Raw genomic sequence first — 25,346 nt, forward strand, 5'->3', positions numbered from 1 at the left:
CGCCTACAGTTCTCAGGATTCCAGACGGAGCAAAACGTGTTTGCAAAGCAGTCACACAGCAGCACAACGCCATGTACACAGCAGAGCCACCATCCCCACATCAGGGTGCAAGCAAAAGTACCACCGGATCTGCACCTGCAGCTGCACCAAAACCTGTTCTGAAGTTCAGCCTCCTGAAAAACCAACCCGGTCTTTTCCTTTTTACTTCTCTCAGGCGAAAGCCAAACCTCTTTTCTCCAAGCAGCATCACAGGCCTCATTCCCTGAGGCCGGCCCCATGGGCACCCCGCAGCCCCACAGCCACCGCACGGCCCGGCTGGTCGCTCTGCAATGAGCCCACGCTGGGTCTTGAACGAGGGCTTTAAGGGCGTGCGTTGAGGGAAAGGGGAGTGCAGGTGGAGCAGGAGCTGTGCAAGAGCACCCAGACACAACAGCTCGAAGATAAGAGCAATGGACGGATTTACTGTGCTGCAGATGGCTCTAGATCTTCTCCACAACCGACGTTCTCCTGGTGCACTCAATTAGCAAAATCGTACAGCGACGGATGTTTATGCACCATGATTTATGCTTCTATCCAAACATCAAACATTGCTCTCAGGGAACACTTAAGCCTTCCACATTGGCACTGCCTTACAAACCACTATCAGTGATGAGGTTAGCAGCTCCGAGGCCCTCTGCAAGCAAGCACAAAGGATAAAATTGAACTTCCTTTTAAGAGCAAGACTAAACAAGCAATTAAGAGTCCAGGATGAGACCATAAAGACACTGGTTTCGTGCCTGAGATGTTTTCTCTTTAAAATTATAAAGCCATTGGGTGTTCTTCGTTTCTGTCTCCCAGATTTTGAAGGTGAGGTTGAGAAGAGTGAGAGAGCTGAAAGGAGCGATTATGCACTGCAGTAATTGGAGGAACATCAGTCACGTCTGGGAGTTGGAGAGGTGCTTCTCTGTGCAAGGAAAGGCAGCAAACAACACGTTGCATTTACCTGCTCCTTTCAGTGCTTGTGCTGCCGGAGCTGCAGTCACCAGCTGCATTCTGAGATCCTCAGCTAACAGCTGCACAGGGAACAGCATGCCTCAAACCCTGCCATGCTGCTACCTGGGAAGTTCCCTTTGCTGGCCAAATCAGCATTAGAAATGGTTCTTAACCTCCTGCCCTGCACAGTGAACACAGTGCACAGCGGAGCACAGAGATCCCATCCCAGGGCGCTGGGACCCAGCAGGACCTGGGGCAGCAATGCTGCAGAGCTGTTGGGGAAGGGAACCACTGAGGGATTCTCTCATGCAGTGTCAGAGCAAGTCGTAAATTTAAGTGACATCTCATACCTAAGGACAACCGCTTGCCATCAGGGTGCTGGCAGTAATACAGCTGTAAATAGGTGGCATTTGTTACATTAAGGCAGAAGTTGGTTCATTAATAACAACAACAAACTAATGCAGGTAGGCACCTGCACGGTGGGTTAGGGATGGAAACACTGATGCGGTCGTTTACCTTATCACATCATGGCTGAACTAAATAATGATAATGAAGGAAGGCTACGCAGGTGGTTCTACACCTTCAGTATCGCTGCCAGCGCTGGGAATCTGATATCACATCCCAGGCACAATTTACGACTCATTACTGCAGCTCTGGCCACACCCGGCAGCTAATCTAAAATTTCACACGTTTAATGAACTTCATACTTGAAATATGTGGTCTGTAAAATCTGATTTACACCGTTGTTAAAGTGGTTGGTGTTTGAAAGAAAGTGTATTTTTAAGTGTGTATTTGTGCACAAAGATTTTTTTCCTGAAAACCCCAAACCCAGGCACTAATTTACTCCAAAGCATATAAAATGTTCCCTGCAGCGTAATTTCTAGCGCAGTATTTCTTTCAGCACCTCAGATTTACTCCCTATGTTCCTTCAGGACCAACTGCATTCAGTTACAGAAAGGAGCAGAAAGCGCTCGCAACGTCGCTGCAGGTACTGGGGGCAGTAAGTTACCCTGACAGTCGGCTTGTGATGGAGTGCAGGGGCTGTAATTAGTGCTTACCTGTCACCATCATAAAAACGCTGCATTTGGTCAGTTCCTGCCTCAGCCATACAAGAGGTACCTCGCAATCCCAGTTCATTCCACCGCGTTAGCTTTTATTGGATGTTAACACCTGATATTTCCTTCAGGCTCTGGTTTTACTGAAGGCTTTGTCACATTACGTTCTTCCAAGGCAGAATGGGAACAGGAGCTGAAATAAAGGGGAGAGGGAGCACTTATAAATCTCTGCCCACACGCATCCTTGTGGGGAAAGATCCCAGAAGACGCAGAGGCTGCTGAAGGAAATAGCTGTCACTCAGATGTGAAATACAAGACGTTTCTTTCTGTTGAAGACTATTTATGGTGAACAGTGCACCTGTAAAAATTAGTTCCACACTTCAGTAACAAGGAGAATTAGGCTGGGACTCCAACAAAAGCTGCCGGGTTCCCTGGAGGTGCAGAGCAGCGCAGCCCCAGCAGAGCACACGCTGCGTGCTTCTCTCCATCTGAGTTCAGAAGGATTTTCCCCCTGAGGCCTCAGCATTGCAAATAGCAATTTTACTTTACAAATTTGTTTCCTGGATCATTTCTCCTTGTGTATAGGAAAGATCAGATGTCAAAATGCAATCAGCAGGAGGCCTGAAGCTGCCTAGGAGCAGAAGTGGGCAGCTTTGAATAACACTTCTGCCCAGAGACAGCTGCCTGATCAATTCTGGGACAAATTTCAACCTAAAATGCAAACTGTCACATGGGTTTGGTTATCTGGATCCAGCTAAAAGGCAGCAGTGCATTCTGACAAACAAGTAAAAGGATGCTGAAGACTGGAAAGAGGCATATCTGGAGAAGGAAAAATAGCTGGGCTCGGATAACATCTAACCCAGGTCTTTGTAAAACATCTTCATTTTACAGCCCAGCTGTCAGAGTGGAGGAGGTCCAAATTCCTGTGCCACACTGCACATCACTGATAAATGCCTCTGTGGAATGGTTCATTTGTGACCATGGTAGCAAGGGGTCCTACACAAAACCGGTCTTCTCCTCTGGGGATTTTATGTACCTTGGACACAGGCAAACAGAGAGGAGGGGAAGAACAGTGTTAAGTTTCCAGCTCAAACTTCAGTGGAAAAATTGCTTGCCCAAGTTTAATTTTATTCACCTTTGCCTTAAAATCACTTATCTGTTTGTCACTGGTTTTGAATTGCTGCAGGGTTGAGCGAAGCCAAGACGACCTATTAAATATTTAAAGCTATATTAATGAACATTGGGATGCAACTGTTCCAATTACTTTCAAAAATTAAGGAAAGAACTGCATGTGCAGCCTGAGTGGTTTGTGACCCCCTGAGCGCTCTGTGGGACCGGAGGGCAGCGAGCACGGCTGGGTTTCCCTGGACTCACTCACCACAAGAGCAGCTCCAGAAGCACAGCTCTCCTTGCTGGCTCATGCTAAGGAAGCCTTGGCAAGAGAGAAGTTAAAATGCTGGCTGCTCTTTGCTGGGACTCTGAAGCTCCACAGCTTGTGGCTGCTGGATGTCAAACTTATGTACAGGATGAAGCCTAACAGAGACATGGCTGGGGAGAGCTGTAGATGCTTCCAGCACCACCTCCACAGTAAAGGAGGGTCCCACCTCAGCAGACACCCGCTGGCAGCAGCACCTCCACCACCACAACTCTGCTCTCTTCTCAGAGGTCAGATCCTGCAGAGTGAGATGGAAGGGAACACGACATTATGAGAGCAACCTGCTCCAGCTCCCAGCTTCAGACCAACCCCAGCTGCAGGGGGAGTGGGCTAACATGGGGCCCAGCCCCGTAGGCACAGCGAGGTACTTGGAAGCACAGGATCACCATCTGCAGAGGTAACACTGATCCTTATAAAGGGGAATCCTGCATCCCCTGCCTTTTCCATGGGCTGTGTTTCTGTTCATGGCATTGCCACTGTTGGAACAGTGAACGTGCTCCGTCAGCACCGTTCTGCAGCACTTTATCTAATGGCTACACTAAGCCTCATTTTAAATATCTGTAGCAATTTGCATCACTTTTTGACAAGCCACACGTTGCTGAAACCCAGCACTGTACAAAATGAATCAGAAGTGACATGTCTTAAAAATGCAAGAGCCAGCACAGGACAGATCCGTGTCCAACGGCAGAGAAATGTAACGCCTACAGCAGAGCCACAGCACAGCTCGTTTGGAGCAGATGTGCAACACATGGGCAAACATTCCGTGTGGTGGAACGATGAGTGCAGAGCTGCCCCATCCCACGTGCCCAGCAAGGTGTGTGCTGCAGGAGTGCCTCGGGATGGGGAGCAGGAGCACGCAGCACCATCAATCCACCTCTCTTCGTGCTCTTAATTTATATTGCGAGTAATTTGACTTTCGCCTTGGTAAACAAGTTTCTGGATATGGTTAAGCTACTCAGAGTGTACATTAAAATAAAATCTGGTTCACATAAAAGGACAAATGAGAATGACTATTACCCCCATCTTTAATGCGCTAAATTCTTTTGCACAGATTGTTCTTGTTACTACTTCTTTCTGTGAGAGAATCTGAGCAGCACACAATATTCTCCTTACGTGCAGTTTCAACAAGCCCAGAGAAGGAGGCTTTAAAGTGGGAATGCAATGATTTGAAAGCCCTTTTGTGTAACCCGCTCAGCCAGTAACAGTTAGGTCCTATGCCACAAAGGGAGAAAGAGCAGAGAGGGAAGGACATTCTTCTGAAGGCCGGGTCTTGCAAGTCAGTAACCATCTGCACCTTTAGCTACAAGAAGCAGAAACTCAGAGGTTCACAGTGTGACCCAAAAAACTCCTCCAGCCCAAGATTTTGAGGCAAGGAAATGCTTGTGGCCCCAGAAAACCACAGCACCCAGCAGGCATTAGGCTGATGCCAGTTTTGGTACCGACCTCACGTAGGATGGACCAGGATTCAGTGCTGCTAATCATTGCTGAATACAATGGAAAAATGCAGATTTTTCTTCTCATTACACCTTTTTGCAGCTACAGCAAAGCCATTCCTGCAGGTAATTGCTGCTCACATTTCTCAAACTCACCACATTACCACAGGGTTGCAGAACATTGGTGCAGGCTCCATTCCAAGACAGAGAAACGCAGCAAAATGCAGCCATTGGATTGCGATTTATCAGAACTCCATGTAACAGAACAGCATTTTGTTTTGCTTTAAAGCCTGCAATCACATTCCTAATTTAAAAGCAACCATTTGGATACTCTGTGGAGTAAGTATCTTTCCTCTGAGATTGACTTCAAGGTGGGAAAGAAGTCTGATAATCAAAATCAGATTTGCGCTCCATGCTCCAGTGTGGGTGTTGGGCCTGGCCCAGGGAACTCCTCTGCCTGCTCCCATTTCCTACCTGTGAAACAGGAAGCTCAGCACCACCTTCCTGGGAAACAGTTGTTACAGCAGGGATATTTAATGCCACGCTAATGCAGCAGGGATGCAGAGTGCATGCACAGATGTCACTACTTGAGCCACCAGAAGGAGATGAGGGCACACCGACACTTTTCTTCTCTGAAATGGTTGAAGGTAATGTTCTACAGGTTCTCACGCCACACACCAGGCTCGGGGCCGCACTATGATACCCAATTACCAGCCAGCACCTTTTTTTTTTTTCCTCCTCCTCCCTTTAAAAGAAAAAAAAAGACAAGCATATAATAATACAACCACAACTTGAAAAATCAGGCCACTGGCATCCTTTGGTGAAGCTTAGGCTGAAAACTTATCCCAGGATGCGTGATCTTCCAAAAATCTGCCAACCCCTGCAGTGTTCAAACTGCTGGTATGACCACAGCCACATGAAGAATGAAATTAAGCCCCATGGAAATCTTTGACATTTCTACTATTATGCAATGTTTGGGTGAAAAAAAAAAATGGAGAAATTCTCCTTCGCTTTCCAGAGCAAGTTTAGAAAAACTATTTCTAACTTTTTTAAATTACACATTTCACCATTAAAAGAAACCGTCATAAATTAAAAGAACCACTAACTAGGGCTTATGTAACCCATTTAGGGTGGGAAATTGGGAACACTTGGGAGAGAAGTCTGTTCTGTAATTTCTGGAGCCTACGACATTCATCTGATGTGCACAAACATCAGAGAAACTGCTGATTTAATGTTTGCATTAGCATTGCACACAGCGGGTTAATGTTGAGAGGGAGTGCGATGCTGGCATCCGTGTCCTACAGAATCTAAAGGGAATTTTTTAACATAGATGTAATTGTCTGAGGGACAGTTTGTTATAGATTTACTTTGTTTCTGATATGAAAGCTGCCTTTCTTTTTGCTTGAAAGAATGCTTACAGCTTGTGGAGGGCTCACACCCAGCCCGGCTTGGTACCCCACACCTGGCATATATGGATGAAATAGACAAGTTGCATAAAATTTATTTTTCCACCTTGTTTTACAACATTCCCTTTTAAGTTCTTACACATCTGCAACATACAACTCCACAGAACAATAAATAATTGGCATTCATATTTCTCTTGAACAGAGAGTATATTTACACGTTGTTTAACTAGATGACAGGTACAAAACATTGGCATCACAGTAAATATCATTTTGACACCAGAATCCACCTCCCCCAATTAAAAATTAAATTAACATTTAATTTTTAACAAATTTTAACAATTAGAAATGTTCTCAAAGGCATATAAGTACACAAATTGTAGTAGGCAGTAGTAATGGACCATATTGGCAAAGCTGTAGAACCCAGGATTTCATGCAAATCAACGGGTTTATTAACTCTGAAGTAACTAATAATGAAAACAAAATAAATGAGCCCAGCCAGCTCACGCTGAAGGTCCCAGCAGGCCCTGAGATGGCCCTCACTACGCAGCCGTGAGGATGCACCAACCCCACCTGAAGGGCTGTGTGCAACAACACTTGACAACGAGCTTGCCTGGTGCTGAGCACTGCTGGTGCAAACGAAGGATTTATGATGCACCTCGTGATGCAGCAGCTCTCTTTAAAAGATAAAGCCAGAGGATGAGCTCTAGGGATTCACACATTTAACTTACCACAGCTCCCTGATCCACCATAGCAGAATTCCTTTCAAGAGTTGCAGAGGGCAAAGGAGTTTGTCACAGCATTTAATTGCGATCGTGCAGCAGACCACAGACAAACAACACCCTTGGTGCTGCTCAGTTCGATCCAGCCACAGCTGCAGCTCTCAGCACGTAGCTCTCAACGCTGACAGGACACCAGGGATGTCACTCATCACTCAGCCCAGTTCTGATAAGGCTGTGCTCAGATTTAAACTGCTGCTGCTGAGTAAAGAATGCTGCAATTCAATTGCAATACGAGCTGAGCAGAACAAGTGTTTGCAAAGATAACCTGGGGCAAACCATGGGAAATGCATGTGAGAGTAAAGGAAAAAAAATGAGAAGGGTTGCAACACACCTGGAATTACTGCAGCGATGGAAGAACAGAACAATGCGTGTCACAAAACCTGCACACCACTAAGCACAGCACGGCACAGCTTCCCCACAGCAGGAGGGGAACAGGAGCACCCAGCACTGCCATCCCACAGCAGCACTTGGGGCGCAGTCCCAAAGCTCACACGTTGCACAAATTGCTGCAGCACACACACCAGAACAACTAAAAGGGGAGGGAATAAAACACTGATTGAATCTACGCACAAGGTACTGCACACAAGAAGGAAACAATGCTTTGCTTCCAAGAAGCACAAATTATGATCAGACTAGATGAAAGAGATTAAACTAAATTTCCAACAGAGAATGCATTTATTCACGTGTACGGTAAGCAGGAGTGTGTTTATTAAACTTTGCTTTTAAAAAGATGTTTAAATAACTTAAGAGAAATAAACTGCAGATGTAAAGTGCTAAACTTGAAAAATACAACAGTCCCTCCTCCCTCCTGCTGTTCTCTAGATGGCAGTTTTAATTTTCTGGTTACTTTGAAAAATGCAGCGTCTAACCAGAGGGAAATTTCCTCCTGGATTTACAACCTTGTGCAAAGGAACCCCGCCTGCACCCCAGGACACAGCCACACACTGCTCCCACTGCCACCCAACGGGCCTTCAGCATCACGGTTACGATGCAATAAAGGTTACTGAAATCACAGGTCACTCCCTTTCTTGGTGTAAGCTAATATTTTGCAAATATGGTCCACTCAGCGTAAACTGTACTGACTTTGGGAAACAGTGAATTCTACCACAGACACAAGGCAAATATTTACAGGCGGTAGCGCAGCGCTGCTGTCCCCGTGGGATGCTCACACACACAGGGATGGGGATCCTACACAGATGCGTACCACAATGTATCTTCTGAAGGACTTCTTAGTGGCAAGAAACTGCCAAAGCATTCTTGATTCTTGTTCCTAAATCTACTGAAATCGGGTATTGACGGGGACTCAGAACATGTGCACGTCTGACACTATTCAGGAATTGCAGCAAGTCGCAATGAAGATAACGTGAAGCACCTTTTGGCACATGGCATCATCCACAAAACGCTGCCAGCCCAACTGCTCCAAAACGGGGCTGCACAGACACTGCTTTTTATCCTTGGAGACAAACCACTGCACGGTGTAGGACTTACAGCACCTTTCCCAAAACAACCGTGTGTCAGAGGGCTGGAAATGCATACTGTTATACTATTATTATTTTTAGGAACAATTCAGAAGAGAAGGAATGAAAGGCAACATTTTGAAAACACGCTTTTCTAAACTCAGGGTTTTCCTCACATGAAATGACAACAAGGACTGGTGCTTCCTCACCCCCAGGCTACACAAATTTTTATTTCTTCTCTAATTCCTTTGGAACTTGCTTCCCTCCTCTTTGATATTTCCTCTCCATAACTGAGAGCAAGGAAGGCTGCCCAGGTTGTCCAAGGCGTTCCTCAGAGCAATCACCACACAAGCCACAGCGATCTTCAACTTGAAAACCCGAGAGGCACCACTATGGATCCACAGAGACTCCAGCTCTCCTTCTGAAACAACGCTCCCATTTTCCACTGCTTTTCACACCAGAGCCTTTCATGCCGCTTGCGACAGCGGCTGTGGCAATGGCAGCAGAAGCTGGCAGTCCATGAAAGGCGCCCTGCGTGGCACAGAGACGAGCAGGAGCGTCTGCTCCGTGCAGCGCCCGGCCCGGACGGGCTGCCCCAACAGCCCGGGGTGTGCAGGCACACAGCTCTGCCATCCCCGCCGCGGCGCCAGGCAGTGCCAGCCACCACCGTGGTTTCTGTGATGTGGGAACGAGACAGAAAGCAACTAATTTATCACAGACTCGACGGCCATTAGATGAGGAGGGCTGCCACTATACAAGCTTGGCCATGATAGATGCACAGCCCCAACAGCAAAAGGTTCCTGTAGCTGCCGTTCTCCTGAGCTGTCTGTGCACGTGCAGCCATCCTCACTGAGTTACAATGGGGGCTGAACCTCACTACAAAAGCAAAACTCACCAGATTAAAGAATAGATGTATTTTTTGCTTTGCATACAAGCCTTTGTACAGACCCTGCTCCTGCCTCTGATTCAAGTTTGGTTTTTAGAGTGAAGCCCATGGAAGGTTCTCAAAAACTGCTTTCTGTAGAGACTTTGTCACGAACAACATCCACCCAGGAGTGCCTCCGCTTATTTGCAGCCCATCTTCGCTGCTCCACCCTAACAGGAAACAGACCTGGTACAGCTGAGAGGAGCAGCAGCTCTGTGACCTTTTCTTTCAGTCTCCAAGGATTCAAGACAGTCTGCCACATTGTCTGTAGAACAGTACAAGAGTCTTCTCACATTGTCAACACGTTTCAAGTCTGATCAACTGCAATTTTTTTTTCCAAAGGAAATTTGCTTTAGTTTAGATAATTCTCTGCTATACAAATAAATATACAGTAAAGCTACTTTGTCACCAGCTCCTTCTAACAGGAAGCACAAAAGCTAAACAAAACTCCATTTCTTCATTTTGGATTACATTTTTCTGTAGTTATCGATGGCTGGATACCACCAAAATCACCAGGGTGAGCACTGACAGAAAATCTCAGACAAGCTCAGATTCTCAAGCGTGTGCAGACTGGAGCCCCGCAATGGGAGCAGCATGCCATAAATCAGGGATCTGTTGTCAGCACTACAGCGCATCACCTACATTAAGGGATTTCCAAGATGTAAAAAGAACGTACCTACTCGAATCGAAAAGATGAATATAAAACTACACAACACATTGCAAGGAACACCACAGATACTTAAAAAATTAAAAATCGTCAAATATAAATTTTGAGGTCAGTTAGCAGCTTTTGGATGATTTTAACCACAAGTGAGAAACCAATCATCACCATAGCTGCACGCATTTGACCCCAGTTAAGTTGAACGAAAGTGACAAAAAGTGGCTGAACCAATAAGTGCCTCCACTCTCCAAAGAACTCCCTTGTATCAGTCAGTCTCCACTCATGGTAGTTGTGAAGTCTTTTTCAATGAAGCAGCATGTAATAGAGATTACCACATGATCCTTATGCAAATATCAGACGTATTTGTTTTAGTAACAACTACACGATTTTTGCCTCTCAGCCATGTGCAGCATTTGTCTCTGGTGCACAAGGAAAGCAGCCCTAGGATGTGAGCTTTGAGTAGCTTGGAGGAGAAAACCTTCGCCTCAGGTACTTCAGGACGTAGAGGGGAAGACAGCTCACCAGAGTGATGACAGTGACTTTCCACAAGAACGACAAAGTAGCAATGAAGTAAACATCTGTAAAAAGAGAAAAACTCAGCGTCAACAAAAGCGAAACATGTTCAGGGAAGAGGCACAGAGAGGCAGTGCAATCTGGCAGCGCTTCTCAAACAGCCTCACTTCCCCCACGCACAGAATTTCAAAGCTCACACGACCCCTGGTACCTCTCTTTTCTGCCTCTTTCACAAATGCCTGACCCGTTCCTGTGGGATTCCAGCAGGGCACGAAACTCACTGCAGGCAAATGCACGTGCATAGCCCATCTAAAGCACGGCTGTCCATCCCCTGGAAATACTGAACTCTCCTTAAAACGGGCTACTTGTATGCTGACTCTGAGACTTGGCCTCTGTTACTTGGCCGTAGTCCAAACAAACACATCTCTCAACTCAGTTCGATCTCAGAGGCACTACAAAAATAGGTACAGCATTGTTCAAGACAGAGCTAGTACACCCATCTGTAAAAGACACAGATCCAGCCCATGAACAAATTACCCTCGTGGCCTTCAGTGTAAGCAAAGAGCATTATGGAAGAACTGGTGACATCTTGTGGATCCCTGAACAAACACTGGAACAAAGCCTACAGACATGATTTGTAACTAGATAACTATCGGGGGATCTGGAATTCCTCCTTTTTCCCTTTAGCCATGGAGACTAAATGGATTAACTCCCTTCCAGGCAAGTTTTTTTTTTTTTTTTTTTTTTTAAAAATAAAAAAAAAAGAGAAGGGCCTATGAAGAAGCAGATAAAGTTGGGTAAGCTTTAGGAGACAGTTACTTCATCCAGCTAAAAGGCAAAAGTCTTCAAAGCAAGAGGAGGGGATCAAATTTGCACTCTCAAGTCCAGTTCACACATGGAAATAAAAGATTGCTATTCCATATGACAGCTGATACGTGGTGAAGCTCTGAAAGCAAGGATGGGATTCACTGAGCAGCATACAGCCTACTGACTAACTTTATCTCCTCTAGCACTTTGCTGTGAGAAGGAACCATAAAACATCAAGAAGTGTTTATTCTGGACAGAAGCATCACCATTATAATCACGTTGACATCATCAACTTCTAAATCCAACTAATGTTCTTACAGCCCAGTTAACTATTCAGGTTGTAAAGCAACTGGATGGAGAAAAGGCATTTAACCTTACCGATAAATTCATGTAAGAAGACCAGAGAAGCTATGTAGCAGGAGAGACTAAGCAACTCAGCCACTATCATGAGCCAGTGCCATGTCTGGATCGTCAGTGCCACCATCAGTAACTCTGTGAGGATCAACGATGTGAAGGAAATGGCGACAATGTGAACAAATTCAGACTCAAAGAGGAGGAGTGCTCCATACATGATGATGCTACCTGCAGGAGAGCAGCAGACCCATTGAGTGTTTTACCCTAACACCAGTCAAAACTCTAAAAACCTACTGCGAAGTCTTGGAGAGGTTGAAACACAGCTGTGTCTTGAGACTGTCATTACATTCCACAGGTTTCATGAAAAACAAGGAATCTGTTACTATTTAGGAGACAACTGATAAGACGACGGGGAAAAAAGTTACTGCACAGATGCCCAGATTGTTGTATTAGTCTATCATATTCACAGACACGTGGAAATTGGAAGTGAACGCACAGTATTTTGGCAGCTGGTAACTTCTATAATCATGAAAATCCATCCTCCCTGAAAAGCAGCTGGTCACTACTCAGAAGCTGGAGGATATCAAATATTGCTAAGACCCACTGCATTGCCTCAGCGCTCAGATGGAAGCAAAGTGCACACAAGTTAGCTTCTCTTTGCCTACTTCAGCCAAGTTCTCTCCTCCTTTACACGTTTCCCTAATAGAAGGGCACACCAAAGCACGATTAACGTTGCATTGTTTCATGCTCCTATTCTGGCTTTAGCTGGAGAATGTTCACTGCGCCCTGCACGGCCACCTGCACAAATAACTCATGTTACCAGCATGACTAATCTGCACCAACATCCATCACACCAGGCTCCTTTCGAAAGGAAAACCTGCAAGTGACCAGAGCTCAAGCCACGAAGTTCAAATCCAGCTGTGAACGTTCCAAAATTTAGGGCTGCTCAAGTTTTTAGTCAGTCTCATCTCTGCTAGCAACTAGTTCAATTGTTTTCTAGATATTGAGCACAGCAGAAGTGAAGTCAATTTTACCAAATACCATAGCAAGATAGTGGGAGAAATCTTTCCCTCACTTCATCACCCTCTGGCCTTAGCTCTCCACCACTTGCGAGCTCTCTGTAAATGCTGTGGCCTCACCCAGCAGCAGAAGGTGCTAGCCCTGTCACGGGCGCTACTGCATTAGGTTTCAGAAGATAACATTAACAGAGCTTTTGTATTCTTGGTTTCACTCCCTACAGAGGATGGTAACATCATTTAAACCAGTAAGAACTAGCTGCTAACTTTGGCACATTTATGCTGACTCTTGCTGATAAAGGAGTGCTGGAAAACAAGACATTCTGTCACAGGATCACGTTGCCATTTGAGCTTTGTAGCTCAACACCACCTGCGTGCTTCCTGTGATTCCCTGGTTAACAGTTATAGAAAGGATCGAGTTGGAGGATACTTGATTTTTAAAAAGGCAGTTTGAAAGAAAAGGCCTTAGACATATTCCCCAGTTAGCACATCCACTGCAGGAAAACGGATGTGCTGTTTTTAGGGCATTTGCTTAACTCTCTTAGCAGCTTAATTAGGACATATGCAACACGATCAAGTCATCGAGCTCTACTCCAGCCCTTAATTACAGTTGTCTACAAAGTAACCAGAACCACGGCTGCTACTAACAGACAGGGTTTAGACAAAACACGCATATATGCAGATTCTGTGTTTTGTATACTGACTAAACAGCAAACACATAGGATTAGGAATCTGTTTGGAAACAAGGGACAAGTCACAAGCTCCTCCTTACAGATGGTGCAACTGTAGCACCAAAGGGAACCTGCACAAAATCACAGGGAAATAAAGCACAATGCTTTGCACTTCTAACGTCACACAGTGTATGACAGTGATGATCAGTTGCTAATATTTATCTTTACATAATTTCTTGCTTTGGTAGCGCTGCCAAAATTTTGAGACAAAAATATGTATGTTTATTGACCATACTAAAGATGCATTGCTAAATTCACTTCTCACAATACAAACATACTCATTAGAACTTGAAAAAGTACAAGCAAAAGTTGATTTCTCACCTTGATAGATGCTTATTAAGACCCATATCAAAAATGTTTTGTATGACAATGGTCGTCCCTAAGAGGGGGAAAGAAAAAAAAAGCCATGTTGGGGGTTTTCTGCTATGAACATTCCCTTATAGATCAATCTACCAATTAATAAAAAGAGAATTTGAAGTGATTTGGAGAGAAAAAAGCCAGACCAACCAACCCTGAGGTACTGTCCTTCTATTCTCATTTTTCATGATGCATGAAGGAGGCCTGGGACCATGGATGCTCACAGCTTGCACAGATCAGTACAGTCTCTTCCTCACTGCACACACAATTAATTTAGTGCAAAGACGCCTCCTGAGTCCAGTCATTGTACTGGGAAATATAAGATGTGTGCATCCACAAAAGTGTAGATATTAATATTGTACTTCAATACACACAAATCACATCGTACTGAAGGCAGATAGGTTTTAAAAAACCTTCTCCAGCCAACATAGCTATACCAGTACAAAAAACCCCTATGTTTAGACCAGGCCTAAGGATGGTTGGAGAATTAGTGGTTTATGACATCAGAGACAACATACAAGTGAAACCAGATGGAGACTTATTCAGGCTGCTGGAAAAACAGGCTTTGTTTTTAAGAGTATCTGTTTAACAGAAATCCTTGAGGGAAACGATCTGCTGAAGACTCAGTCCATCCTTTCCTTCAGTTAAGAAAGATGTTCCCAGGCCGCATACCCAGCTATTCCAAAAATTTTCCAGAAAAGAAAATAAAAAGAACCAAGGACAAGATTTACCTTTCTGATACATCTATGGTAAGTATCAGACAAATTTTCCTTTTGTCTAAGGAGAAAGACCTCTGTCTTTCATGCCCAAGCAACAACAAAACACACAGCAACCAAATTCTAGGTCCTAGGTTCTAGGGGTTGCATGACCCCGAAGGCAAATTCCAGGAAAATGCGTGATAATCTCCTCCCTTCTCCAAATAAGATCCCGTGCTCCCACTCCCTGTCCCTGTTTCTGGCTTTAGAATGCAGACTCCAAGGCAATTTCTCCTCCCCCTTACTTTGAAAAAAATCAGTAATGCTATATACTTCAAATTTCCCACAGAATGCAGCTATTATTTCCCATCGGTTTTCAATAAGCTGTATTTCATGTACCATTCAATAGCAAACTGTACAGAAATCTGGCTGTCTCTGTTAATTCAAACTTCCCTTTGAAACAACTTTGCTTGAAAATGCTTATGTCCAATGATGAGTCCCATATCTACTGATAATACATTTGATTTAAAACATTTAGAGAGTTTCCAATCAAAATCCGGTTTTGCCCTAAGCCAAAACAAACAAAAATTGCTCATACCTTAAGAAGATCTTTGTAGAGTTCGGGGTACAGCATTGCAACTTCAGACTTAACGTCCTTGTCCAGGACCAGGGAAAACACTGGAAACATGGTGTAAATTGTGGAGTACCTGAGAAGGTAGAAGGCTGATGATTTTTTTTTTTAACTCCAGATAAACAAACAGAAATGCTAACGTTGGGAATGGAAATACAGCATCCAAGTATTAAAGGATGTACTATAAAACTTGCAAATGAAGCAAATGAGTTTTGCACATAGGAAAAACCTGTAGGATTTGCGTTTTGAATAGCTTGTGATTAGAAACATTCATGGACAGGTGATTGGTTCAAGTACTGCAAGTGATGTTATGGGTTTATTAACAAAGCCAAGGACAGACTTGTGTCCATCCTAAACTCCACCCTACAGCTCACACTGGGTTCTGCTTGCACCAGAGCAGAGCGGGGATGAACGTGCTGGTTTGGGTTGTTTTTGTTTTGTTTTCAATCATGTACACCACAGCCTATGAAGTAATGGCACTGCAGGTGCAATAGCAGTGTATTTGACTGGTATCTCTCAGCTTCCTGCAGCAACCAATTCCACCTGCTGAAGGCTTTGAGCTGTCCCCCAGCTGGCACTGCTGGGTGCTGGCTCTCCTTGCTCACAGCTCCAGCCCACAATGACCACCTCTCTGCTTTTCACCAGGAGTTCCTCCTGGAACAAGGATTGCTATTACTGTCTGACCTGAATGTGACACTCTCCTTCTAGAGTGAAAGGCTTCTAGAAGTGTCTGCACTGTGTTGGTGTCTTTACTCAGCTCAGAGGAGCAGAGAGAGAGGGGAATGGATCACACCCTTCCAAAGCAGTACTGTGAGATATGCACACCTTGCATATTAGTTAACCCAAATCCATCACTATGCACATGTTTTCCACACTATTAATAAAATGTGAGCTCTCACCCAATGATGAGAAAGCCTTGGTAGAGAGGGACTGAAGCAAAGTAAAATACTGATGAAAAAACAGCCTAGGAAAAGAAAAAGAAGTAAGCTTTTCAGGCATTAAATACTGCACTTCATGTAACGGCTTAAAAACACACTCTGTTCAAACTGAAAAGTACTTGGAGCTGGCTCTCCAAATTCCTGAGACAAAGAAGAATGTAACATCAACCCTTTCTATTCCCACAAACCTTGGATGAAATCTATGTTTAATAGCAAACACTGGAGAACTGGACTTGGAAAACATTTTGTGATGCAGTTCCAGAGAATAAAACACAGTTTTCTCCAGAGCCCAGTGCTCTGATCAAAGCTGTTCTGAGCCATAAAGGACAGGTGTGCACTTCCTCGTGCCTCTCTCCCCAGATGATGCCTTTACAGTGTAAAAAGAATTAATGCTTGCTCATACAGGCTACAAACTCCAATGAACTGAAGATTAATTTTTTGTCAGTTAAGGAAATTATAGGTTTGTTTTCTGATATATATATATTTTTTTTAATTTTTTCATTTTTTTAAAGTTTTGGATGCATTTCTGCTGCTGAAGCAGCTTCTTTGTCCTCTTGAGTTTCAGTCTCTCGTTTCCACTTATCACTCTCCAACATGTTTATTCTAAAAAGATGGGAGGGAAGAATGAGCTTTCTCAAAAAGCTCAAGTATTTTATAAAACGTTTCAGTACTCTTGAGGAATGTGTTTGTACTCCATGGCACAGGAATATACATCCAGAGAGCAGCCTCCATCTAACTGTAACTTAGGCCAGACCCCGTCAGCCAGGTGCTTACCTTTGGTCCCACTGTTTGAAGACCTGACCCAAAACAAACCTGGAAATCAGTGCACGTACTCAGCAGAGGCCTTCAGAGAACTGTCCTCCCTCAGGTCTTCAGTATTTCACATCATTACCAAGCCACACTGCAACACAGCAGTGTTTCCTAAGGCAAAGTATTGTTTGTCCAGTTTTGGAAAACTTACTGATGTTTGTCCAACAACAAGATCTTGTGTGCTTTCATAACAAAGTAACCGTCTCCAACCCATGAAAACTTTCGTAAGAAACAGTGGCACTCAAACTGAAAAGAACAACCTTTGCTTTTTGCCTTTTTTGGGCCACCTCTTCAAGGGAAAAGCCCCCACGACATTACCTCACCTGCATTGTGCTGATGCACAGGCTCCTGTGGATTACAAACTGACTGAGAGCTGCAGACCGTTTGTAGCTGTTCCGCCCGTGCACCATCAGTAAACGACCCAGATGTTTAAACTGAGTGATAGAGAAATCTGCCGCGAGCGATGCTTGTTTGCCTTCCTGCAGACAACAGCAAGCAAAGCATGGTCAGATCATTTCATTACTGGAAACAAAGAAATATATTACTCCTACTAAGTTACCACGACAGAATTTTCCACGACAATGTGCAATACGTTAGGTGGGGAAGAGTATTACCTCAGCATTTCTGCCTTCCACCACAGCCTTTAAGCAAAGACAGAAGTATGAAAAGAATTCCCGTTTGAGTCCTGGCCTCCAACTCTAAGCAGCCCTCTGGATTATGATTCACAACATGCACGTTACACGGCACTCATTTTGCACCACGTCGGTTCTGATCGAATGCTCAGTCTCAGCAGCTCTCTCAATGCGTTCTGGCACGCTGCAAGCAGTCTTTACCACCACCAAACCCAGTCCTTTCACTTGGAACAGCGTCACATGCAGGAACTAGAGCTCTAACCTGGAGCTTTCTAAAGTAACACAATCCACATTAATTGCATCTGTAGAGTGCATGCTATTAAAGCAATCACAACCCCAGCGTTCAGAGCACCTGCACGTGATGAAAAATCCCAAAATGAACATGGTGGTCCAAGCTCAGGGAATCTCCCAGTAATCAAATAGGAAACTCCAGCTCTGCTAAAACTGCTTGTGACTTCATTACGACTGATTATTCTTGTGGAAGCCTCTCACTTCCTTGCACAGATTTCTGAGGATTCATTGAAGAGCCACTTGCTAACAAGTTTCTGAATTGCTTCAGGAAGCCTTATTAAGCAGAAGGAAATCTCACCTTTCCTTCAACTCCAACTCCACAGTCAGCCTCCTGAATCATGCTCACATCATTCCCTCCGTCACCTGCAGGTCACAGCATGGATTAATTGGTAGTTTAGCTACAAAGATGACTTTCAGCCTTATCAAAGGTGCCTGGACCAGGCTGTAATACCAGAAACAATACTGAACTCTGTTAACAAAAGCAGGATTTAAAATTAGCACTTGGGAATTTTAATTCTTTCAGAAGGTTGTCATTTGTTTCATTTACAGACCCACGTGAATTGGAGGTCAGTGATGAGTTAACTGTCTGGCAGGCGTACAACTTCACCCGCGATGCTGACATAAAGCTCACATTAACAATAATACTGTATCTGATGAAGCTCAAACTGTGTTGTGCAAAGGCACCACCCCAAACATCCATGCATCTCTAGATGCAAATCTGCATCTTACCAATCATCCCACACACACGCATAAAAAGTTCCTTATCTTAGCATTTCCAGGGTTATGGGATGACACCGTGCTACAGGTACCTGCTCACTCACCCCTGGTGAAAGTGAAAGATCTTCTACTGCAGGGTACACAGCTAAAACACTCTTCTTTCTGACTTCAACCTTCGTCTGTTGTAGCTGAAGCTGTCAGAAGTCAGATTTCTAGAGAAACCCAACAGTTTTCATGGAAGTCCAACCCGCTTAAAACACTCTTCAGCCTTTCCATACCAGCCACAGCCACAGATGCCCTTACAGACACTAAACCACAAACTCCTCGCCTAAGAGGTGAGCAGGAGGACACCAGAAGGAAAACAAAGCTGTTTTTCAGGTTCCTCTCAAGCACTTACCTACGGCACAGGTGAGCTTGCCAGTCCTTTCCTGCAGCAAACGCACGATCTGGGCTTTCTGCGTCGGCGCACACCTGCAGCACACGACAGCAGGGCACTGGCAAGCCAGCTCCATGAACTCGTACTCATAGTATTTCAGACACACCTAATATACAGAGATCAGAAGCATCGCTGACGTTTGTCCCACAGACGCTCCTTTACAGAGGTGAAACACAGGCTGCTGCTGGGGCAGCGCACAGCCCTACCTCCAGCGAGTCACCAGAAATGACCAGCGCGCAGTCGTGCTTCCGGCGGAAGGCGTTCAGCTCCAGGTGGGCCTCCCCACGATTTGTCACCTGCAGGGAAACACGGCGTGAGGGAGGGGCTGCTGTGCTGGGCTGAAAGCAACGGGACAAACAGGAGCCAAGGGGGGCAAAGGCAACCCAGACAGGCAGCACGCTGATAAACGAGAGGGGAGAGAATGCTGGGTTGAAAGAAGAGCTGAGAGCTGCGATCTCAGCCTCCCTCCTGTCCCAGAATTTGGTGTCCTGAGCAGATCCTGAGAGGGGCACGTGGTGTTACTCACTAGTCTGAATATGTGGATGTCCTGTGTGCGCGTCACCAAATGCGCGTTCTTCGCTGTACACGTGGCTGTCTCCAGCTTATCCCCCGTCAGCATCCACACCTGAAATCCAAGCATTCACTGTGTGAAGCACAGAACTTCAGAGCCACGTCTGCAGGACATCCAGATGAAAGGATTCTTAGGATACACATACACACATTTTCTTTCTATAAAGAAGCCCCATTTTAATACGCACAAGAAAATTCTCACCGATTAAAATCAAGATTTTTAGAGGCCAAAAGGCAAAAGAGGTCACCAACTACACACAACTTGCAGTTTTTCAAGATTCTGCTGATATAACCCACAAAACGCAATCTAAGGAACATGTTAACACGTGTTCATGTCCCACCCCAGCCATTTCTTCTGCGCTGAAACAAGCAGGCCCTTCTGCAGAAATATCCCTCACGGCCCTGCCTGCAATGTGGATGATGCAACTGGGGTTAGCTCACTGCTGATGTGTGCATCTGGAACAGACTGAGTTGGTTTTGTGTTAAGGTTTTTTTGTCGCTGGTTTTTTTTTTTTTTTTAATATTTTTTATTTTACATATACATAAATATACACACACTGCTTCTTTTATTTTGTGCTGGCAAGGGGGGGGTGTTAGAAAGCAATGCCAGCAGCCATACTCAGCAGCAATGCTCTGCTACAATCTTGCAGAGATTTCCCTCCGTACTGTAAATATGTCAGTTTGCTGGTTGTTTTTCCTTTGGCTTTTGTTGCCTTTTTTACCGCATGGCTGTTTTCACAGTTTCAAGGAGAAACCCAGGAATATTTAAACCTTTAAAAAAAAAAAAAAAAAATGAAGAAGAAGAAGAAAGAAAGAAAAGAAAACGTGCACAAAGACTCACTTATTTGTTTAATAATCTTAATTTGGGCAATGATTTGATCTCAGCAGAACGGTCCCTGAGATGAATTATCAGACTGCCTCCAGCTGTGATTCACCTCCTGCGTGCCCTGTGCTCACGAAACCCCAGCAGCAGCTGGAGGCAGCGCAGGGTGCGACCCACACACAGCTCCCACCTGGAGGCACACAGCACTGCTGAGCAGCTCTGCTTTCTGCCGTGCCCAGTGAGCGGCTCCAGGTCCTCCTGTCTGTGGGGACGCCTCCAAACTGAAAGCACTTCTTCAAGTTGTTCCTAAGCCAGGAATTCCACTTCCAAACTAAATCCCAAGCACAGCCCTGCTGTTGAATTTACAATACAGCTCTAGACTTTGCTCACTTTGGTACTGAAAAGCAGAGAAGCCACAAACAGAACCTTTTACCTACTTTCCTTGTTCAAATCTGAACGGTTAGTCCACCTTTTTCCCCTTTTGCGAGCCCGAGATCTGAACGGCAAGTTCTCAGGGTGGAAAACTAAGCCTGGAATCCTCCACCAGCGGGCACAGCCGGGTCGTTACTGCCCGCGTCGGATGCAGGAGCCCAAAAACCTCGACGTGCTCCCAGCCCCTCATTCTCTTGGCTCAGGCTCCCCCTCGTGGCTGCTGTGCAGCACTGACACCCGGGCCCCAGCGGCAGCCCCACTTCCAGCACGTCCTGTGCCTTTAGTTGTGCACAAACATCAACCAGACTCATTGGTCCGGCTCACAAACGGCACCCACTCAGAAATTTACTCCAGCACAGCCACAAACCGTTCCCATTTTCTGCCTGCAGGACAGCAGACTCGGAGGGGCCAGGTGCTCCTCCAGGGGTGGATTAGGCAGACCTTAATGCCAGCATTCCTCAGCGTCTCCAGAGTGGGCCGGACGTCTGCCTGCAGCTGGTCCTCCACGCCAGTGAGACACAGCAGCTCCATCTCCATCTCCAGGCTCTCGATGACCGTGGCCACCTTCAGCGAGCGGTCGTGCACACTGAGTTTTGCCTGGACATACCGTGCCTGGGGACAGGGCAGACACAGCCACATTCAAACAGCCAGCTCAAATTTTTGTGCAATACAGGGCTAGGCAGCGCGACCCCCAAAGCTGTCTGTCAGCTGTCGTTCAGAGACACCTCCTGGAGTGGCCCATTAGCATCAGGTGCTGCTACAGAATGGGCTGGAAGTGTTTCAGGTAGTCTGTCTGTATCCTTCTGTCCTGGCACATGTAGAAAAGCCTGGGAATGACCCCCCAGCAGCTCAGGGCTGCAGTGACTGACCCTTCCCCAAATGAGGGTCACAGAGAATCCAAAATCTCTCTACCACCCCATCGCTGTGTTTGCCCACAGTTCCCTCTCATATCTTGCCTGCCCACAGGAGCCCATCTAACAAATCCCACACACAAAGCCTGGCTGTGCTGGATGTGGGATGTTTGTAGCTTCCCCCAGTGTCAAAATGCAACAGTGCAAATTAAAAGCCAATACACTGCCCAGACAAACACTATTTGCCTAACAAATAATGGATATTTGCAGAACATGTCACGGCAGAGGATTATAAAGCAGGAACTGGGAACTGTTGTGGAGATTCCTGGATAGGATCCAGTTTCCTACATATCACTTTAAAGTCACTTTGATTAAAAGAACAGCAAGACACTGAAAAATGGCAATTCTAGCAGAAGGAGTAAGGAGATGAGAGGCAGCATTATCATGAAAGGTCTGTGAGAGTCATTTCTGCGATTATTAGTTTAAGAAAAGAAAAAGAAACAAAAAACAAGAAACTTACTTCAAAGTCTTGATACTGCTCTTCAGTGAGAGACTTCTTGGCTACAACAAGAACCCTCAGGCCTTCCCTAGCCATGTTACCACACTGGAAAGAAGAATCACATTGTAAACCATAAACTCTATCTCAAGTAAGATGATTTATGCACAGCATTTCAGTGACTGCAATGCCAGATAGCAGGTTAAGAAAATAACTGTCCCATTTGAGCAACCCCAGCGAGTCTACAACATCTGATAAAGTGCATGATAAACTCAAAAGGAAAAAAAGGAGATCTGCAATGGTTTGCAATCTATCCCAGTGATCAGAAACAAAACTGCCCCCTCTGCCATATCACTGCGGCAAAAACAGCCCCACTGATTTCGTCTGCTCTGCCTCTAAGAACACAAAACTTTGATTTGATGACTTGGAATCTATGGCCATAAACTCAATAAAATAAGGCCAATGCATTATTTCTATGAACATCAAGGTGTGGGGCTGGAGAGAACCAGCAACCAAAGCCACAGCTACAAACTGTGTGTCGGCATTACTGCAAATCTGATGCAAAGCTGCAAAATGGAGTTTTGAAACTAAAAGACTTTTTTCAGTCTGAAATAAATCCAGACACAGAATCAAGCTCATGACAAATGTGGTGACCTTGAATGGCAGTAAGTTTTGAGTAACATCCATTTTATTTATGGAAATTACTCTGCACTAAGCATGTTGAACTTGCAACCTGATTTCCCCGTTACTGCATATATATGTTTGGCCAAAGACGAACCCACTGAAGCACGCATGATCTTTTGGCCTGCAGGTATTTTAGCACTTGTCTCCTTTGTGGCAGAATGACAACAGAAGCTTTGTCAGGTGCTGCCCTGGTAGGAGAAAAGCACTTACACAAGGAACCCCCATGCTAAGAGAGTCTGCCCCATACCTCCTCTTCCAGCCAGTCGTTGTACTGCACGATCCCAGCCATCACCACGTCTGCTCCCTTCATGTAGAAGGTGATCTCTCCCGTTGACTCATCCTGAAGAAGCAGAAGAGTCAGTGCTGGGGCAATATTAGCTCCCTTGGAGTGGGCTAAGCAAGGAGTTTTTCACAAAATCACAGAATCTCAGGGGTTGGAAGGGATCTCAAGAAATCATTGAGTCCAACTCTTCTGCTAAAGCAGTTCCCTACAATGGGTCGCACAGGTGGGGTCCAGATGGGCCTTGAATATCTCTCCATAGAAGGAGAATCCACCTGCTCTATGGGCAGCCTATGCCAGTGCTCCATCACCATACAGTAAAGAAGCTCTTCCGCATACTGGTATGTAACTTCCTACGTTCAAGTTTTAGGCCACTGATCCTTGTCTTATCACTATGCACAACCAAGAAGAGCCTGGCCTCATCCATTTGCCTCCCACCTCCCTTCAGATATTTATAAACATTTAACAGATTTCCCTCAGTCTTTTCTCCAGGCTAAACAGACTCAGGTTACTCAGCCCTCAACCATAAGGGAGATGCTCCAGGCTCTTCACCTTTGTGACCCTCCACTGGACTCCTTCTAGGAGATCTGTCTTTTTAGAACTGGGGAGGCCAGAAGTAGACACAACATTCCAAATGTGGCCTCAGCAGAGCAGAGTAAAAGGGGAGGATCACCTCTCTCAACCTGCTGGCCACACTCTTTTTAATGCACCTTAGAACAGCATCAGTCTTCTTGGCCACAAGGGCACCCTGCTGGCTCCTGCCCAGCTTGTTGTCCGCCAGAACACCCAGGTCCTTCTCCACAGAGCTCAACACAACAGTCACAAAAGTATCTTCAGCACTGGGTCAGGCTGAAAGCCCCTATGGCCCAGCACCTTGTCCTGGGGCTTGGAGATGCTACTCAACTGGAATTCAGGCACTTGCAGCGGGAATTCAGACAAGTGTGATCAGCTTCTTAATCAGCAACATGTGATCCTGACTGTGTGTGCCTTCAGAACAACCTCTGGCCCTACTCTGAAAACCTGCTTCATACTTATCGAAACAATAAAACAGATGCACAAAGCTTAACAGACTGAAAGTCACTCTAATCTGCCCCTGTTACATTATACAGTATGGGCATAATTACAGTTTATGCTTGCTGCAGAAAGGTTAGGTTGCTGCCTGCCTTATCTGATAGAAGTAATTTGCAGGCTGCAAGCAAAGCGTATTTACATTACCACAAATTAAAAAATCCCTTCTAACCAGGCAGATACCTAAGGAGGTCACAGCTATCAGTATTACAAGCTAATGGAAACTCTGGCAATTTCCTCAAAGGAGACAAAACAATGAGTGAGGAACAAACCGCTCCATCAACCAAGATAGCCACCAGGGATAGGAATAAAATAAACTTCACACACAAAAACAAAAAGCCCAGGAGGGTCTGGAAATGCACAGCCATGAACAAAGGAGGAGAAATTTAAAAAAAAAGCACACAATAAACGCTGTTTCATTTTTGCACTACATAATATGGGTATCAGTTTGTTCTGCCATTACTGAAACCGGGACGACGACTCTCCCACACACCGTGCAAGTCAGCAGGTAAAAGCCTGATGTCCCATGGCACCAGTGAGACAGAATTCACTTCCACAGCAAGAAAAAGCAGCACCTGATGCTGATACTAAAAATCCAAAGAGGAAATAGAAGTGTCTTGGCTGGGAAAATTAAGTGGCCAAGGATCCTTTACTGAGCATTTTAACCAAGCTCAAAGATCTTCACAAGTATGATTCTTATGATTAAGCTTCAGAATCCTTTTCAAAGCCCTGAAGCATTCAGCCTTCATGGACCAACAGCCACACATCCCACCTCCCCAGAGCAAAATGAGTGCCGCTACCAAAACGTCCTCAAATAAAACACCACACATTTTGTTAGAGGTAAAGGTAAGGGTGTATCTATTCAATTATTTGATTTAGAAGCGTCTACCAACATCTCTGTAGGAAACTGCATAAAGACTCCACTTCCCGTGCTGCAGAACTGGCTAAGATAGCTGAGAGGTTTTGTCCAATATAAATACTGTATCAGCTATCTCCTTGCATTAGTCATTTCCTCTCGGCAAGTTCAGTAGGAGGTTACAGCGTTCTCATATTATGGTGAGATCGCACTATAAATCCACACAGAGATTTGC

At 45.2% G+C, this 25,346-nt stretch overlaps 1 protein-coding gene across 4 annotated transcripts in view; it reads right to left on the bottom strand.

The window, feature by feature from the left end:
- Window positions 1-6,380: 6,380 nt before the first annotated feature.
- ATP9A (ATPase phospholipid transporting 9A (putative)) overlaps window positions 6,381-25,346 on the bottom strand; it is a 52,451-nt gene continuing 33,485 nt past the window's right edge. For 2 of the 4 annotated variants that reach the window (XM_042834454.1, XM_042834455.1), the window contains 13 exons: window positions 23,155-23,247; window positions 22,248-22,331; window positions 21,318-21,488; window positions 19,578-19,676; window positions 19,258-19,347; window positions 19,013-19,157; window positions 18,197-18,261; window positions 17,299-17,454; window positions 16,127-16,191; window positions 15,195-15,303; window positions 13,866-13,923; window positions 11,822-12,025; window positions 6,381-10,701 (listed from right to left, as the gene is read on the bottom strand). In XM_042834454.1, coding sequence (XP_042690388.1) covers window positions 10,565-10,701; window positions 11,822-12,025; window positions 13,866-13,923; window positions 15,195-15,303; window positions 16,127-16,191; window positions 17,299-17,454; window positions 18,197-18,261; window positions 19,013-19,157; window positions 19,258-19,347; window positions 19,578-19,676; window positions 21,318-21,488; window positions 22,248-22,331; window positions 23,155-23,247 — 1,476 coding nt within the window. In that variant the 3' untranslated portion in view covers window positions 6,381-10,564. The other 2 variants (XM_042834456.1, XM_042834457.1) reach the window with 2 other exon arrangements.

The sequence above is a fragment of the Centrocercus urophasianus genome, unplaced genomic scaffold (genome assembly GCF_019232065.1).
Source record: "Centrocercus urophasianus isolate 14NV4802_14NV808 unplaced genomic scaffold, USGS_Curo_1.0 seq_46, whole genome shotgun sequence".
In the NCBI taxonomy this organism is placed as follows: domain Eukaryota; kingdom Metazoa; phylum Chordata; class Aves; order Galliformes; family Phasianidae; genus Centrocercus; species Centrocercus urophasianus.